The 15,076-nt window shown below is 40.9% G+C and overlaps 1 protein-coding gene across 3 annotated transcripts in view; it reads left to right on the top strand.

Annotated features, from left to right (window-relative positions):
* VPS53 (VPS53 subunit of GARP complex) overlaps nucleotides 1-15,076 on the top strand; it is a 141,459-nt gene that overhangs the window by 50,273 nt on the left and 76,110 nt on the right. For all 3 annotated transcript variants that reach the window (XM_041725241.1, XM_041725242.1, XM_041725243.1), the window contains 4 exons: nucleotides 2,863-2,941; nucleotides 5,506-5,649; nucleotides 6,693-6,835; nucleotides 10,184-10,325. In XM_041725241.1, the coding sequence (XP_041581175.1) occupies nucleotides 2,863-2,941; nucleotides 5,506-5,649; nucleotides 6,693-6,835; nucleotides 10,184-10,325 (508 nt within the window). The remainder of the gene's footprint in view (nucleotides 1-2,862; nucleotides 2,942-5,505; nucleotides 5,650-6,692; nucleotides 6,836-10,183; nucleotides 10,326-15,076) is intronic.

The raw sequence follows: 15,076 nt of genomic DNA, 5'->3' as shown, positions 1-15,076 counted from the left end.
AGTCAGTTGATTGACCTTCCCTTTCTGAGCAGCACAGTGACGCCTTTGTTTCCTAAGTGCGATCAACACTGAGTTGTCACACCCAAGTGGACTGAGCTTATTTGAATACCAGGATGAATTTTTATTCACTCTCTTCTCTATTAGTTGTAGATAAATTTCCTAATTATTCTTAAAAATCATGGTAGCTCAACTCTCTTCTGCTAATGGAGTCTCAGTTGCTCCATCTCTTTACAATAGAAACTTTTTGGTTTTCAAAGAGGAAGGAGTTTAGCCAAAGATGTGTTTTTTTAGTGTTGATTTCTTTCTCAGATCCTGCTTAGGCAACTGATTGTAAAGACTACTATTCACATCTCACCCTGAAAATGCATGGAATTATGGTTTGGGTTTATAGGTATTGTTGTTAATGTCGGTAAGGGAAATGGTCACTCTTTCATCTGAGTACACTGATTGACACTTTGAAAACTATACTTGGAAACGTGTATGTCCCATGGAAATATTTATGTTCTGAAGCCTATTCTTGTGCTCCAACATTAATTATACATCCAACTTGCAGTCACCTGTGAAGGTGTCTGCTGTTGCCAGTTAGTGCTGTAAAGGTGGGTGTTGGGGAATGGTCAGTCTTGGAGAAGACAGTGAAAGTCCAGGCCTGCATCCCCCACCTTTTCCTTCACAAATCTTAGTTGTGACACATATAAGGGAAATGACTTATCCTAAGGGAAATGGCTCACTGGTGGCACAGCCAAGTCTAGACTGTCTCAAGACGTGACTTTGAAAATGGATTAGAGAAGATGGCAAGGGGATCTGCAAATCATACTCTGGTACTTCTCCTGTCTTCTGCACTCTGGAAATACCAAACCTTGCCATAGGCTCTGGTTGTCTTTTCAAGCACCTCAGCAAGAATATGGAGTTAAACGCTGAAGGGGGAAAGGTGAGAGGCAGAGATGGAACCTTCATATCTCTGAGATGCTCAGGAGCCTTGAGAATATGACTGGAAATGTCCCCGATGAGTGTAAGAACTTCCCCTGCAGGAATTGTCCTTGTGGCTTAGGAAGGAACTGGTGCTCTCTTTGTGTTGCCAAGAAGCAAATAGGACAGAGGGGCATAAACCTCCAGAGCGCTTCTGGAAGCTCTGTCTTGTGACCTGGCACAAGGGGAGGCTGTCTGCCAGGCCCATTATGTGGAGTCACAAGACCTCTGAGGTACAGTTTTGCAAAAACAAGTTCTCTTCACTCCTGTCAGAGCTCATTCTCAAAGCATACTTCCTATTGTCCATTTGGCAACTCTAGATGGATGGCCCTACTTGTGATTTGGGGGCTACTCCAATAATAGCATTACCTCTGTCACTGAGTGACTCAAGAGGCTGCAAAGCCACCTGTAAGAGTGGTTTTAAAAGTTTTGAAGATAGTGGAAAAATCCTGGAAAGTATTTGGAGTAAAACATAATTACAACTGTGCCACAGAAAAAGCCAGATTGTTTGGGGTCCTCCCTATCCCCTCATTAAAAAAAAAAAATTCTCAGTAGGTTGCCAAGCACCGCTAAATAGCCAAAGAAATTGTGGTTTTGAGCTGCTTGCTATTTCTAGAAACTTTACAGTTAATTCCAAAGTAACAGGGTGGAGACCAAAAAAGGAAGAACATTGTTTTATGGTGCTTTTAGCAAAGGTAAAATGTTTGCCTCAGGCTCAGGGCAGTCAGCTCTGTGGGAATGAATGACTGGCGCAAGGCATCTAGCTCCTGGAGACTGAAGAAGGACATGGTCACTGCAGGTGGTGCTGACGCGCACAGTTCCTTTCTTATCCCAACTGTTTCTCCTCTTATTTCAGCGTGATAATGATTTCTTGAGCTCCTGGTAGACACACAGATCACTGGGTTGAGTTCAGGTTGACTTCCCCTTTCAAGCTAGCTTGTTTTGGTTGTCAGTGGGCATGAATTTCATCTTCATTCAATGGCCTTCACTCCCACACTACAGCTCATTTTATCTTTTGGAGCTTTTTCTTTTTACTTTAGAAAACATTCTTTTTGTTCAATTTTTTTTTATAATTTTTATTTATTTATTTATGATAGTCACACAGAGAGAGAGAGAGAGAGAGGCAGAGACACAGGCAGAGGGAGAAGCAGGCTCCATGCACCGGGAGCCTGACGTGGGACTTGATCCCGGGACTCCAGGATTGCGCCCTGGGCCAAAGGCAGGCGCCAAACCGCTGCGCCACCCAGGGATCCCCAATTTTTTTTTAATGATTGTGTTTATTTATTTGAGGGAGAGAGAGCATACAAGAGCAGGAGGGAGAGAGAGAGAGAATCTAAAGCAGACTCCCCACTGAGTATAGACCTGAACCAAAACTGAGTCAGAGGCTTACCCAGTGGAGCCACCCAGGCAACCCTCCTTTTGTTCATTTGTTAAAACTTAGGATCCTGAAGTTGGCTTGCGGGGTGAAAAAGAAACATCTCTGAGGCATTATGGAGCCCTCCTGCATTCTGGACTCCAAGGAGCAGGGGTGCAGCTATAGCAGTAACCCCACATAGATTTCTATTGGATTGGGTGTTTTTATGTAGCATTTTCCCACAGCATAACTACCCTCTGATAATACCTTGTAAAGATTAACATATACTCCCTCATAGCAGAGTGGCGTAGAAGAACTTTGGGATATAGAAAATCCATCATGAGAATAAATCAGATGCCTGGGTTCTGGTCATAAACCTGCTACTAACTAGTATGTGACCTCTCCTATCTAGCTACCACCTCCCTGTTCCCTGGATGATCTCTAAAGACTTTAACAGTTCTGAGCCTGATCAATCTTTGCATAGTTCCTTATGGATATATGAAAATTACACCAGGCAGTGACATGTTCTCTTTTCCCTACAGAGTGAAGGCTGCCCAGACTGAATTAGGACAGCAAATCCTGGCTGATTTTGAAGAAGCGTTTCCTTCCCAAGGCACCAAGGTATTGTTTCCCGCCAATCTTAGACATTATCACCATTCTTGCCTAATTCACACCCGCTACTGTTATTCTTCCTTTATCCTTCCAAAAGTGTCTGCTGGCAGCTGTAAGTCTATTTGCTAGATGTTCAGGGTAATAAGACCATCCTTGATTTTAAATATCCCAAAGCAACATTGATTCTTCATCTGTGTTCTTCCAAACATCAAAGGATGAGGATTTATTTTGGTTTAATTTAATGTGTGTCAAACCTAATATCTCATCTGCCTGGCAAATTCCTTTTTTCTCATGGCTGTGTTAAAAAAAAAAAAAAATTTTTTTTTTCAAACCACAGTGTTTTTTAGGATCATTACATAACTTACCGGTTTCATTTTGGTGAAAAGATGCTGGGAGGAGCATCCACAGGCTTATGTAACTCTCAAAGTGACACAGTTAAGAGACTCACTTTTAATGATCAGAATCCTGTTCTTTAGGAGTAATCCCTTTAGCTCTTGCTGGTAGCATAGCTGTTTGTGTTGTGTCTGCGAAGGCCATGGTATTTCGCTTGTGAGCTATGGTTACCCTTCTCCCATAACAAGCTTTGCTTCAGTTGGCTGTCATTGTTCTTGGGTAACTGCTTTTAGCTCTATCTTTCAAATTGTAGCAGATGTAATTTTAATGCGTTGCATGTGTCAGGGAGAGAAGAATCTTCAGAAGTTTTTTTCCTCTATTATTTGAGCATTTCTAGAGAACAAATTATTCAACACAGAAACAAACCAAAGTACACACAGGCAAGCAGCATTCCTCACTGCATTTGGTGGGTAGAGATGGGGATAGATGTTCATTTACTGAGCCAAGGAACGTTTCCTGGATCTGCTCTATAATTCAATAACTGGAAATATCTTAATCATTTTTCTTTGTGCTCCATAAAAGAAACTTAGGAAGTAGGTGGGGGTAGCTGCCCCAACTTTGTAGATTACTTCCTGTAGGAAACCTGCTCTTGATTTTAATGTCTGCATCTATAATGGCTGCCTTCTAGTAATCAGATATTTCATTTGTAAAATATGTTCCTTTCAGGACTTTATATTCTTTATTCATTTGATATAACTGTGGAGAATGGATGTTGGAAGGCCATTTTGTAAAAAAGAATTGCAAGATATTCACAAACTATAAGCACCAGACCAAACTATAAGCACTTAGTCCAAGGTCTGCTTTACTATATATTCTAGCCCAGTTGCAAAAAGGTTCAGAAAGATATGAATGAAGCCCCAGCTTTATTGTTCAGAAGAAACTAATCTTGATCTACTTTATGTCTTTTTCTCAGATCCCACCAGGCAGATGAAATTTAAAAAAAATTTTTTAACAACTTGCTTCCTTTTTCTGTAGCTGGGTAACCTAATTTTTTTTTTTAAGCTTTCTACTTTCCCTTTCAATGACTATTGACTTTTCTTAAAGGCCTTATATTGCTATTCCTCTTTCACAAATAGAAATCAAGACATTAAAATTGTGCAAGGTAACCTAAGTCCTTTTTAAATGAAAATATCTGAATCCATGAGCCCATCGGTTTCGGCTTCTGTGTCTTCTCTATCAGTTCAAACACTTTCATCCAGAAACAAGAGGTGGGCAGTCAGAGCACTCAGCAGATGACATAACAACCACTCAGCACAGAGCAAGTCAGCATCTTAACAATTTAGCTCTCAGGCAACTTGGTAAATTTAAAAACTCTTGAACTTCAGTTGAGACAGATACATTATTGGACAGAGTTTACCCGGAAGAATCATAGAGATTTGGAAGAACATTAATCATCACCTAATTGAAGTCCTTTTTTTTTTTCATTTATTTTTCAGATAAGTTTTAATAACTGTACCAAAGCTACACAGCTGTTTAGCCCAACCAAGAGTAGATTCCAGGTGTTCTTTTTGCTATAGTCCACTCATCCAACCATGTTCATGTTCATTCAGTAAGTTACTACAAAGAAAAGTTCAGTGAAATTGAATTGGCTTCAGGCCTTTCCAAACAACAAAGGCCTTTCCAGCATGATGTATCAGTATGGCCCTCAATAACCTTCTATTGCCTTTCAGATCAAGGGGCCAATATCATATTTTACCTTTGGCTACCTTTGTGGGTAGTTGACTGTCAGCAAAACAAGTCTGGTAGTTTAGAACTTGATTTTAGATTTTAAATGCCACTGCATTATTTGTCACTAAGAACAGGAACCTGAGGTTGGAATCGGGAAAATGGCACATGTGGGGTGAGACCAGTGTCATTCTGAATTTTATGGCTCTTCACCAAGGTGATTTCAGTTTTGTATTCAGAGAGCAAAATTTCCTATGACCATTGCTGGCCCTGTTTCCAAGATGTCTCCTTGCTGACTCACAAAGTAGCTTTTATATTGGCTACTACGGACTAGCTTAATAATTCTTTCATCGACTAATAAGTAAAATATCCAGCCACAGCAAAAGAATAAGTGTCAGGGGAGTGGAAGTAATAATGTCTTCAAGAGAGGAACAAGAAGTAGTAGCTGTCAGAAGCCATGAGATTTAAAGGTTGCATCTGGCTCTTGAACTGGTGTGTGTTGTTTGTTTTACCAGAGGCCAGGAGGACCCAGCAATGTGCTACGAGATGCATGTCTGGTTGCTAATATTTTGGATCCTAGAATCAAACAGGAAATCATCAAAAAATTTATCAAACAGCATCTGTCAGAATATCTAGTACTTTTTCAAGAAAACCAAGATGTAAGTAATAACCACACCAAATTGATATTACATTTGAATTTTATTGACAATTAAGTACCCTCAAATCTGATTTATATTTTAATAGTACTACTGCCTTAAAATGTTGGTGGTTGAACTGTGAATCCTGGTAGGGGATGACTGTACAGGTTGGTGGTTCTTAACCATTTTGAGGTCACTGACCTTTTATTTATTTATTTATTTATTTTAATTTTTATTTATTTATGATAGTCACACAGAGAGAGAGAGAGGCAGAGACACAGGCAGAGGGAGAAGCAGGCTCCATGCGCTGGGAGCCCGATGTGGGATTCGATCCCGGGTCTCCAGGATCGCGCCCTGGGCCAAAGGCAGGCGCCAAACCGCTGCGCCACCCAGGGATCCCCTCACTGACCTTTTAGAGAAATTAACGGGAGCTACACATACTCTCCCCAGAAAAATGTACCTATGCATAAAACTTTGCATACAGTTTTAGGATATTTACAGACCCTTATAGTTTAACATAGACCCAAGTTAATAACCTCTGGATTAAGTGAAAAAGTTGCCTAGATTCTTTAAAACTGTGAGAAATAGGGGCTCCTTGGTGGCTCAGGAGTCAGTTGAGCATCCAACTCGATTTTGGCTCAGGTCATGATCTCAGGGTTGTGAGATCAAGCCCCAAATTGTGTTCCATGCCAAACATGGAGCCTGCTTGGGATTCTCTCTCTCCGTGTCTAAAAAATAAATAAAATAACATAAAATAAAACTGGGAGAAATAGGGTACCTGGGTGGCTCAGTGGTTGAGCATCTGCCTTTGGCTCAGGATGTGACCCCAGAGTCCTGGAATTGAGTCTCACATCAAGCTCCCGGCAGGGAGCCTGCTTCTCCCCCTCTCCCTATGTCTCTGCCTCTCTCTGTGTGTCTCATGAATAAATGAATTAAAAAATCTCAAAACAAAACAAAAAACTGTGAGAAATAGAGATTTGTTCTGTTTTTCTTAGTTCTGTGTTTTTTATTATGTCAACACTACTTCTAAGCACCGGGTGGATTTTGTTCCTTACCTTCCTAAGGTTGCCTGGCTGGACAAAATCGACAGACGCTATGCCTGGATAAAACGCCAGCTTGTGGACTATGAGGAGAAATACGGCCGTATGTTTCCACGTGAGTGGTACATGACCGAGAGGATTGCAGTAGAATTTTGCCATGTCACAAGGTAGATCCCAACTCTACTGGTTCTATTGTTAATTGAGATCAATTAAAATTGGTTGATTGAAATCAATCCCCCAGTCTTTAGGAATTCTATGTTGTCTTGTGGATTGGATACCATTTCTACCTTTTGTTGTTGTTGTTTGAAAGTCCCCTTTTTAATGAGAAGTTCTTCATCTGCGCTAGATTCTTCTCTCCCTTTAGAAGCCCCTTCTCCTGTCAAAAGTCAGGTTTTATAAACCCAAAACCAAACCCTAAACTCCAGTTGCAGCTGTATTCCAACTTCTCCAGCTTCAGACTTCCAAACCTAGAGGAGAGGGCATGTGTGTGGAGGAAGAATAGAAACTTCTAGGGAAAAAAGTAAAAAAGCGTACATAAGAGCCCTGGGCTAGTAGCCTATAGTCAAAGCATGTCCCCCCCCACCCCCCCAAGAGTAATGCATCTGCTCCTGTCTTTGCTCTGGGGCTTTCCTTTGGCCTGACTCTTGCCTCAGACAGCCTGCCTTCTTGACTTAACCTAGTCAAGGTTCATCCACCAGATTCCCCTATGTTATTCGTCACCCCGCATTTTCTCCTGTATCTCCATCACATGCATCAGTGTACGGTGTATATATCCATCATCATTTTGCTTTTCTGACTTGCTACATAGTTCTAAAGGGACAGGGTAGTATCTATATCAGTGACAGGAAATATTTGCTAAACAAATTTCCTGCCCCTAATGCAGTGTTTTTATAGTCTTTGGATAGTTCATAATATCAGCATCTGAGTGTTCTGAGCATTCTAAAGACTTTCTGTCATTCCTCCTGTCTGCAGTTTCATGAATGCAGCCCAGGGCCAGATAGTTCATTTGTATTGAAGAATTAAAATCTAAGGTTAGATCAGTGTGTCCATGACAAAGCTAAAGCTAGAGTCAAAACTTTTTATTCTTTACTTGCAGCTATACCTCAGCAGTGGTGGTAACAGGGTTTATCTATGCCCATCGATAACAGAGTTATCTATGCCCTTCTTTTTTTTTTTTTTAAGATTTTATTTATTTATTTATTCATGAGAGGCAAAGAGAGAGAGGCAGAGACACAGGCAGAGACAGAAGCAGGCTCCATGCAGGGAGCCTGATGTGGAACTCAATCCTGGGTCCAGGATCATGCCGTAGGCTGAAGGCAGACACTCTACTGCTGAGCCACCTAGACATCCCCCATTTTTTTTAAAATTTTTTTTTTAATTTTTATTTATTTATGATAGTCACAGAGAGATAGAGAGAGAGGCAGAGACACAGGCAGAGGGAGAAGCAGGCTCCATGCACCCGGAGCCCGACGTGGGATTCGATCCCGGGTCTCCAGGATCGCGCCCTGGGCCAAAGGCAGGCGCCAAACCGCTGCGCCACCCAGGGATCCCTCCATTTTTTTTTTTTTAAGATTGTTTTTATTTGGGCAGCCCTGGTGGCTCAGCGGTTTAGCGCCGCCTTCGGTCTAGGACGTGATCCTGGAGACCTGGGATTGAGTCCCACATCAGGCTCCTTGCATGGAGCCTGCTTCTCCCTCTGCCTATGTCTCTGCGCCTCTCTCTCTCTCTCTCTCTCTCTCTGTGTGTGTGTGTGTCTCTCATGAATAAATAAATAAAATCTTAAAAAAGATTTTTTTTTATTTAGCAGTTGGAGAAACAGAGCATAAGCAGGGGGAGGGGCAGAGGGAGAGGGAGAAGCAGACTCCCTGCTGAGTGGGGAGGCTGATGTAGGGCTCTATCCCAGGACTTAGAGGTCACGACCTGAGCCACCTAGGCACCCCTTATCTATGCCCTTCTAACAGTGCACAATTATATTAACTCCAGCCTAATTTTTTTAAAAAGTCCCATGTCTAAAGCATAACTCAGCCACTTTAGAATAATTGATGGTAGGCATCTTTCTTAAAATCATGGAGAATACAATCAAGTTGTACGCTTTAAACACATATTTATTTTGAAGGACAGAACTTGCCAAGATTTCTTAAGGGATATTGGCTATTGACTTTATTTTTTTTTAAGATTATTTATTCATGAGAGACAGAGAGAGAGAGAGAGAGAGGCAGAGACACAGGCAGAGGGAGAAGCAGGCTCCTTGCAAAGAGCCTGATGTGGGACTGAATCCTGGATCTTGGGATCATGCCCTGAGCCAAAGGCAGATGCTCAACTCCTGAGCCACCCAAGCGTCCCTATTTTTTTTTTTTAGTAGACTTTATTTTTTAAAGTAATTTTAGGATTATAGCAAAATTGAAAGGGAGATACAAAGGTTTCCCATATACTCCTGTCCCCACATGTGCATAGCCCCCCAATTATCAGCATCCCCCACCAAAATGTACATTTGTCACAATGGACGAGCCTGCACTCACAGACCATTATCACTCAGAGTCCACAGTTTACATTAGGCTCGTTCAGTCCTGATGTTGTACATTCTCTGTGGCTGTTGTTTCAGAAGCACATTGGCTACCATCGGTTTAATGTTGATTCGAGGACAATTGTGATTGTCACTTTCTAAGTCCTGATTAGCAAAGAAAGCAAATTCCTTGAGAAATTGATAACTAATTTTCTTCGGCCTATATAGTTCAGTGACTTGCAAACTAATTCTGTGAAAAATGCAGTCTGTAGGAGACTAGAAGTATACTAATGCCACAAATCTGCTATCATTGTGCTGATTGTGTTGCTGCTATTGCTGCCATATTTTTGGAATTTTGGCTAAAATCCTACAGATACATAATTTTCAAATAATCGCAGAGGCTCTTTGATTTTGCCATTTATTTGTATGGGAAGATAATCATAGCTCAGTACTTACTAAGAGCTCTCAGGTCACTGTTTCCTTACAGTGCCCATTCTGAAGCAGAACATTGAAGTGGTACATAAGCTTCACAGGCAGGAACCACCTGAGCATGTACATGCCACTTTTCACATGGGGATTTTAGTCTGTTTCTGGGGTTCCGGCTCTCTGGTTGAAGAGATGGTTATTGACCTCTTTGGAAGAGAGGGCTTTATAATTCAGTAAAAATATATGCATTTTTATAAAATACTGAGTAAGTGCTTTATATGGAAACAAATTATGGAAAGTTTGAAAGATCTAAAAATAGTAGTAACCATGTAAACAATTTGATCTCCTTAATCCTTGATTTTTTTGACTAGTGGTTAATTTTACCTTCAAATTCTTATTTAGATTATGTATTTCTGTTCTCCAAACATTAAACTTAGTTGGTAACAGACCTCAGGGTTTGAAATGACCACATACTTTTTCTTTCTTGGGGGGGTGTAAGCTATAAACTATTTAACCTATCTTGAACAGGTTTTTGTTTTTGTTTTTGTTTTGTTTTTTACAACATTCTTATTTCTTTATTTTGAAGGACAGAACTTGCCAAGATTATGCGTACCAGAGCTAAGGAAATTGAAGTGAAACTGCTTCTTTTTGCTATTCAGAGAACAACTAACTTTGAGGGATTTCTTGCAAAACGCTTCTCCGGGTGCACCCTAACAGATGGAACTCTGGTAGGACCTTCCTGAGTGGGGCTGAAACACAAAATCAGGGGGTTTGGGTGGTTGGGCTTCACTTCAGTCTTTCCAAGTTCGGTGATTCCATCTGGTGGCTTGAGTGCTCAATCTTTCATTCCAAGGATTTCACTAAATTATGTGAATGGCAATGCAGAGTACTCTGTAGATTTCGTGTTTTCTATTATGCAGTATTTCACGTTTTTAGAATATTTTGTCATCATTTTATCTAAGTAGTGGCTCCATTTTACAGACTGGTAATTTTGTGAGTTACAGAGGCTTCACTTATTGAATTACAAATACTATATTACTTTGTGACTATTGAGTTTTATCATAATTAGGGTATATTTTACTTTAGGGATTTTTTTCTTAATGTCTCTGGTGAGCAAACCAGGTCATTGTGTCTCTGTAGACCTCACAGCCAAATATACAAATCCGCATGTCAGAGAAACATTAAAAGATTAAAACACAAGGTACATAAGTCTGAGAACTATGCACCTCCATTGGAAAGGTGGAGTATGTGTTGTTAGTTAAGATTACTTAATGTCTACATAAGCAAAGACTAGGTTCAAAGCATCTCTCTAAAAACTTCTCTTTGGAAACCCAGCCTCCTTGCTAATATATCCATATGCTTTCTTCAGATTTCCTATCCATGAGGAATCAAACTTTTATGGTAATTTCTGTTTGTATTATTACACACGTGCGCACACACATACCTTGGGCTCTTTGATTGCAGAAATCGTGGTTGATTCATCTCTGTTCCCTAGTCATGCAAAAAAAAAAATACACAGACCTGTCTGTGTAGGCCAGCAGGAATGAGGAGGAAGGGGAGGGAAGGAGGAAGAAATCAAAGTTGAGAGAGTAAGACCTCTTAAATGCCTTTAAAACTGGTAACAACAGAAAAGTGATGTGATTTGGTAGGAAAATCCTTGGACCAACAAATCAAGAGACACTTGTGATCATCTAGATCCTGCTAGAATTCAGAACTGCCTCCTCTGTTACATGAAAAGAAGAAACTATCCTTAAATAACAGAGTAGTAGGGAAATAAACAAGACATCAAACCCAGAAGCCATAAAGAAAAGTACTGAAAGATTTCACAACATATAAAAAGAATGAAAAAGACAATAATGTAATTAACGATACACAATAAGCTGGGGGGGAAAAACAGCTTAAGCTATAAGACAAATTATTAATATCCAAAATAATTTTTTTTAAATCAATAAGAAAAAGGCAAGTAACCAACTAGAAAAATGGGTACAGAGCAGGAAATTCACTGAAGAAATAGTTGGCCAATAAACATGAAAAAAAAAATAGAACAGGATACTAATTTTCTTACATCAGGTTGGCAAAAAAATTACAAGACTAACAATACAGGACTTTAGTGCTAGTATACAAATCAGTATAGCCATTTTGGAGAGCCAGTTGTCATGTATCAAAAATTTAAATTTCACAACTAGTTATAGGGTCTACAAAAAAATTCATACCTGTAGAGGAGGATGTACCAAGAAAGGGGTGAGCTACAGCCATAAAAGAAATAAAAAATAAATAAATAATTAATTAATTAAAAATAAATAAATAAATAAATTTGGAGATTTCTATAATGTTCATCACTGGAGAATAGTTAAATAAAATATGGTATACCCTTACTATGGAATAGTGGTAAAATGGGAGATCAATCTAGATGTACTATCATAGAAAAGAAACATCTCAGATACATTGTCAAGTGGAAAATATAAGCTACAGCCCAGTATATATGGTGTAATTCCACACTTAAGAAACAAAGAGCATGTTTATGTGTATAAATATCTCAGAAAAAGGTCTAGAAATGACAATAATGGATGTTCTGGGGAAGGAAGTTGGAGTGAGACTATGTGGAGAAGCAAAGAATTATTTTTTCATTTTATTCTGGTATTATGTTTGAATTTTTCTTATACAAATGCATTTGAGTAGTTTTTTAAAAATACTTTTTTGTATTTACATGCTTTAATGAAGTTATTTTTCAGTTTTGTTTTTGTTTTTTTTAATGAGGGAGATGAGCCAAAACAGTGACTTCCAAACTATTTAACAAATTCTAATGTGGAATCCACACAGAATATTGACTGACATTTTTTGAACATCCACTGTGTGTTCTACACTGGTATAAGTGCCTTTTCCTGCGGTCAGTCACTTTGTTTCATCAGCTATAGGAGGGAGGTCCTATATTCATTTAAAACTTACTAGCAGGGATCCCTGAGTGGCGCAGCGGTTTGGCGCCTGCCTTTGGCCCAGGGCGCGATCCTGGAGACCCGGGATCGAATCCCACGTCAGGCTCCCGGTGCATGGAGCCTGCTTCTCCCTCTGCCTGTGTCTCTGCCTCTCTCTCTCTCTCTCTCTCTCTCTGTGACTATCATAAATAAAAAAAATAAAATAAAATAAAATAAAACTTACTAGCAGTCACACAGCTAATACGTAAATACAGAAAAACAGCTACTCTGGTTGAAGCAGGAAAGAGCAGAGATTGGGCTTGGAGTCCCATTCCCTTGTTCACCCTTCACCTTTATTACCTTCTCTAGCCCCTACCCTTTTAGGCCTAAAATCCTGGGACTTCAGTGGAATCCCTTCTATGCCTCCTTGTAAGACCTGCCTCAGAGCGCAACCTGGGTGGCTTAGTGGTTTAGCACCACCTTTGGTCCAGGGCGTGATCCTGGAGACCCAGGATCAAGTTCCACGTCAGGCTCCCTGCATGGAGCCTGCTTCTCCCTCTGTCTCTGCCTCTCTCTCTCTCTCTCTCTCTCTCTCTCTCTCTCTCTCTGTGCATCTCTATGAATAAATAAATAAAATCTTAAAAAAAAAAAAAAAAGACCTGCCTCAGAGTAGGTGCATCATGAGCTGGTCCGTCAGGATACTGGGCTGAAGAGTGGTGCCGGCAACACTGAGTTTTAAGGCAAATCCGTAAGGCCCTGCCTGCTTCAGGCCAGACATGACCGTATTGAAATAAAATACAAGGAACCACAGAACACTCTTTCCTACTTAAAAAATAAAAATACATATGTATACTGCTCTGCTTGTTACCTCATGTTCAAAATCGGTTTCTTTTTACTAACAAGGACAATTGGCCATGGAACAAATGAAAATGCCCATAAAAAAAAAAAGATGCAAATCACAAAAGGAAATAATAGGTGATAGAAATGCGATTGAAAGAAGAATGCATCTCTCTCTTGAGAAGTATTTGGTTGTCTTCAGCAGTGCCTGATAGCCTCACATTGGCCCTCCTCTCTGCCCTACCCATGCTGTGTTTCTGGCCTGGTTTCAGAGAGACTCATGCAGCTCTGGGTTCATCCCAAAGAGATCTGCTTGGGGACAGGAGGTTTAAGCATTGAACATAGACCCCACGTGGGAGTGCCCCCCTATGCACCTGGGGCTTCCATCTGAGCAGGGTCAGGGGAGCATAAGGACAGGTTCCATGAGCCAGTATTCCAGCTAACTGTGTGGGAAATAGATCCCAGTGAAGGCTGCTTGAATAACATTAGTGCCAAACACCTGTTTCAGACCATTCTTCTCCTCTGGCTGGGCCCTACTTCCTGGTGATTTTGCTTTTACATTTAGAACTATAGGATTACAGGGGAACAAATGGCCCCATTGTATCTGATGACCAGCATAGCCTATAAACTTGGAGCTGTCCCAGGACATATCACATCTCATTTGTACTAGGAAGTACACCACAGGTCCAAAGAGGTAGTGTAATGTGGGCCAGGAAGGCCCCTTCTGGACAGGGTGAACCTATTGAACAGGATAACCAGGTACGTACCATGGGAAAACTGGCAGGAGCTGTTTGAAGATGTTGTTTTTTAATAGAAAATAGGTATAGGAATGTCACAACGGCAGGTGGCCCCCTGTAAGCACATTCTATATGAGGAAGGAGAGGGCTTGGAGGTGCTTATTTCTCAGGGCAGTGTGGCCTCTTCACTTGAGCTCACTCTGCCAGGGCCAGGCTCCTAGACTATAGCCTTCAACCTCCTGACAGGTGCTGTGCTCTGCAAGGTTGGTCATGGTCAGCTGGGAACACTTGAACCTTTGCAGTTTTGTTTTCTTGTTTTTGTGTCTGTGTTTTGGTTTATTACCAATTTCTTCCCTTTTTTGTCTTCTGTTTTGGAAATTTTCTGGCATAATTGACCTATAAATTTCTCCGATTGTTCAGTTGTTGCTTCTATCAAGTTTGCAGAGAATTTTAGGTTAAAGATCCTTGCCCAGAAAATCCTGCTAAGACATACACTCTTTATTCTCCCCTCCCAATAATCAACTATCTTTTCCACAGACTTCTCCAAATCATTCAAATTCTTTAGACCAGACTTCCTCTGGACCACTCTTTGTCCTAGCATGACCCAGCAACCATTCTGCATTCCAAGTCCTGACAGTGGCTGGTCCATAACCCTTAATGATTATCCCTTAAAAATTAGTTTCTAGAAAGGCAGCAGAACTCCTGTTGCCTCCTCAATAAGGCAGGCAGGTCTTAGCCAATCAGCTCACTGCAGCCCCACTGTGGAAATATGTAAATGATATGCTTCTCACTGTGGGTGGTGGTCTCTCTGAGCCTGGCTCTGTCATCTTGCTGTGGGCCAAGTGGGGACACACCTTCACCTGCAGCCTGTAGACCTCAGTAGCAGGGCCACTGGTGGATCAGTCATGGCCACTGGCTCCCAAAAGTGTTGGGCTGTGCTGGGGTTCCAAGTGGTCTGACTCCCCAGTCTAGCTGCTCAGCACCCCACCTGAA

This window comes from Vulpes lagopus, chromosome 12 (assembly GCF_018345385.1).
Source record: "Vulpes lagopus strain Blue_001 chromosome 12, ASM1834538v1, whole genome shotgun sequence".
In the NCBI taxonomy this organism is placed as follows: domain Eukaryota; kingdom Metazoa; phylum Chordata; class Mammalia; order Carnivora; family Canidae; genus Vulpes; species Vulpes lagopus.
This window is presented reverse-complemented; position numbering and strand designations above follow the sequence as displayed.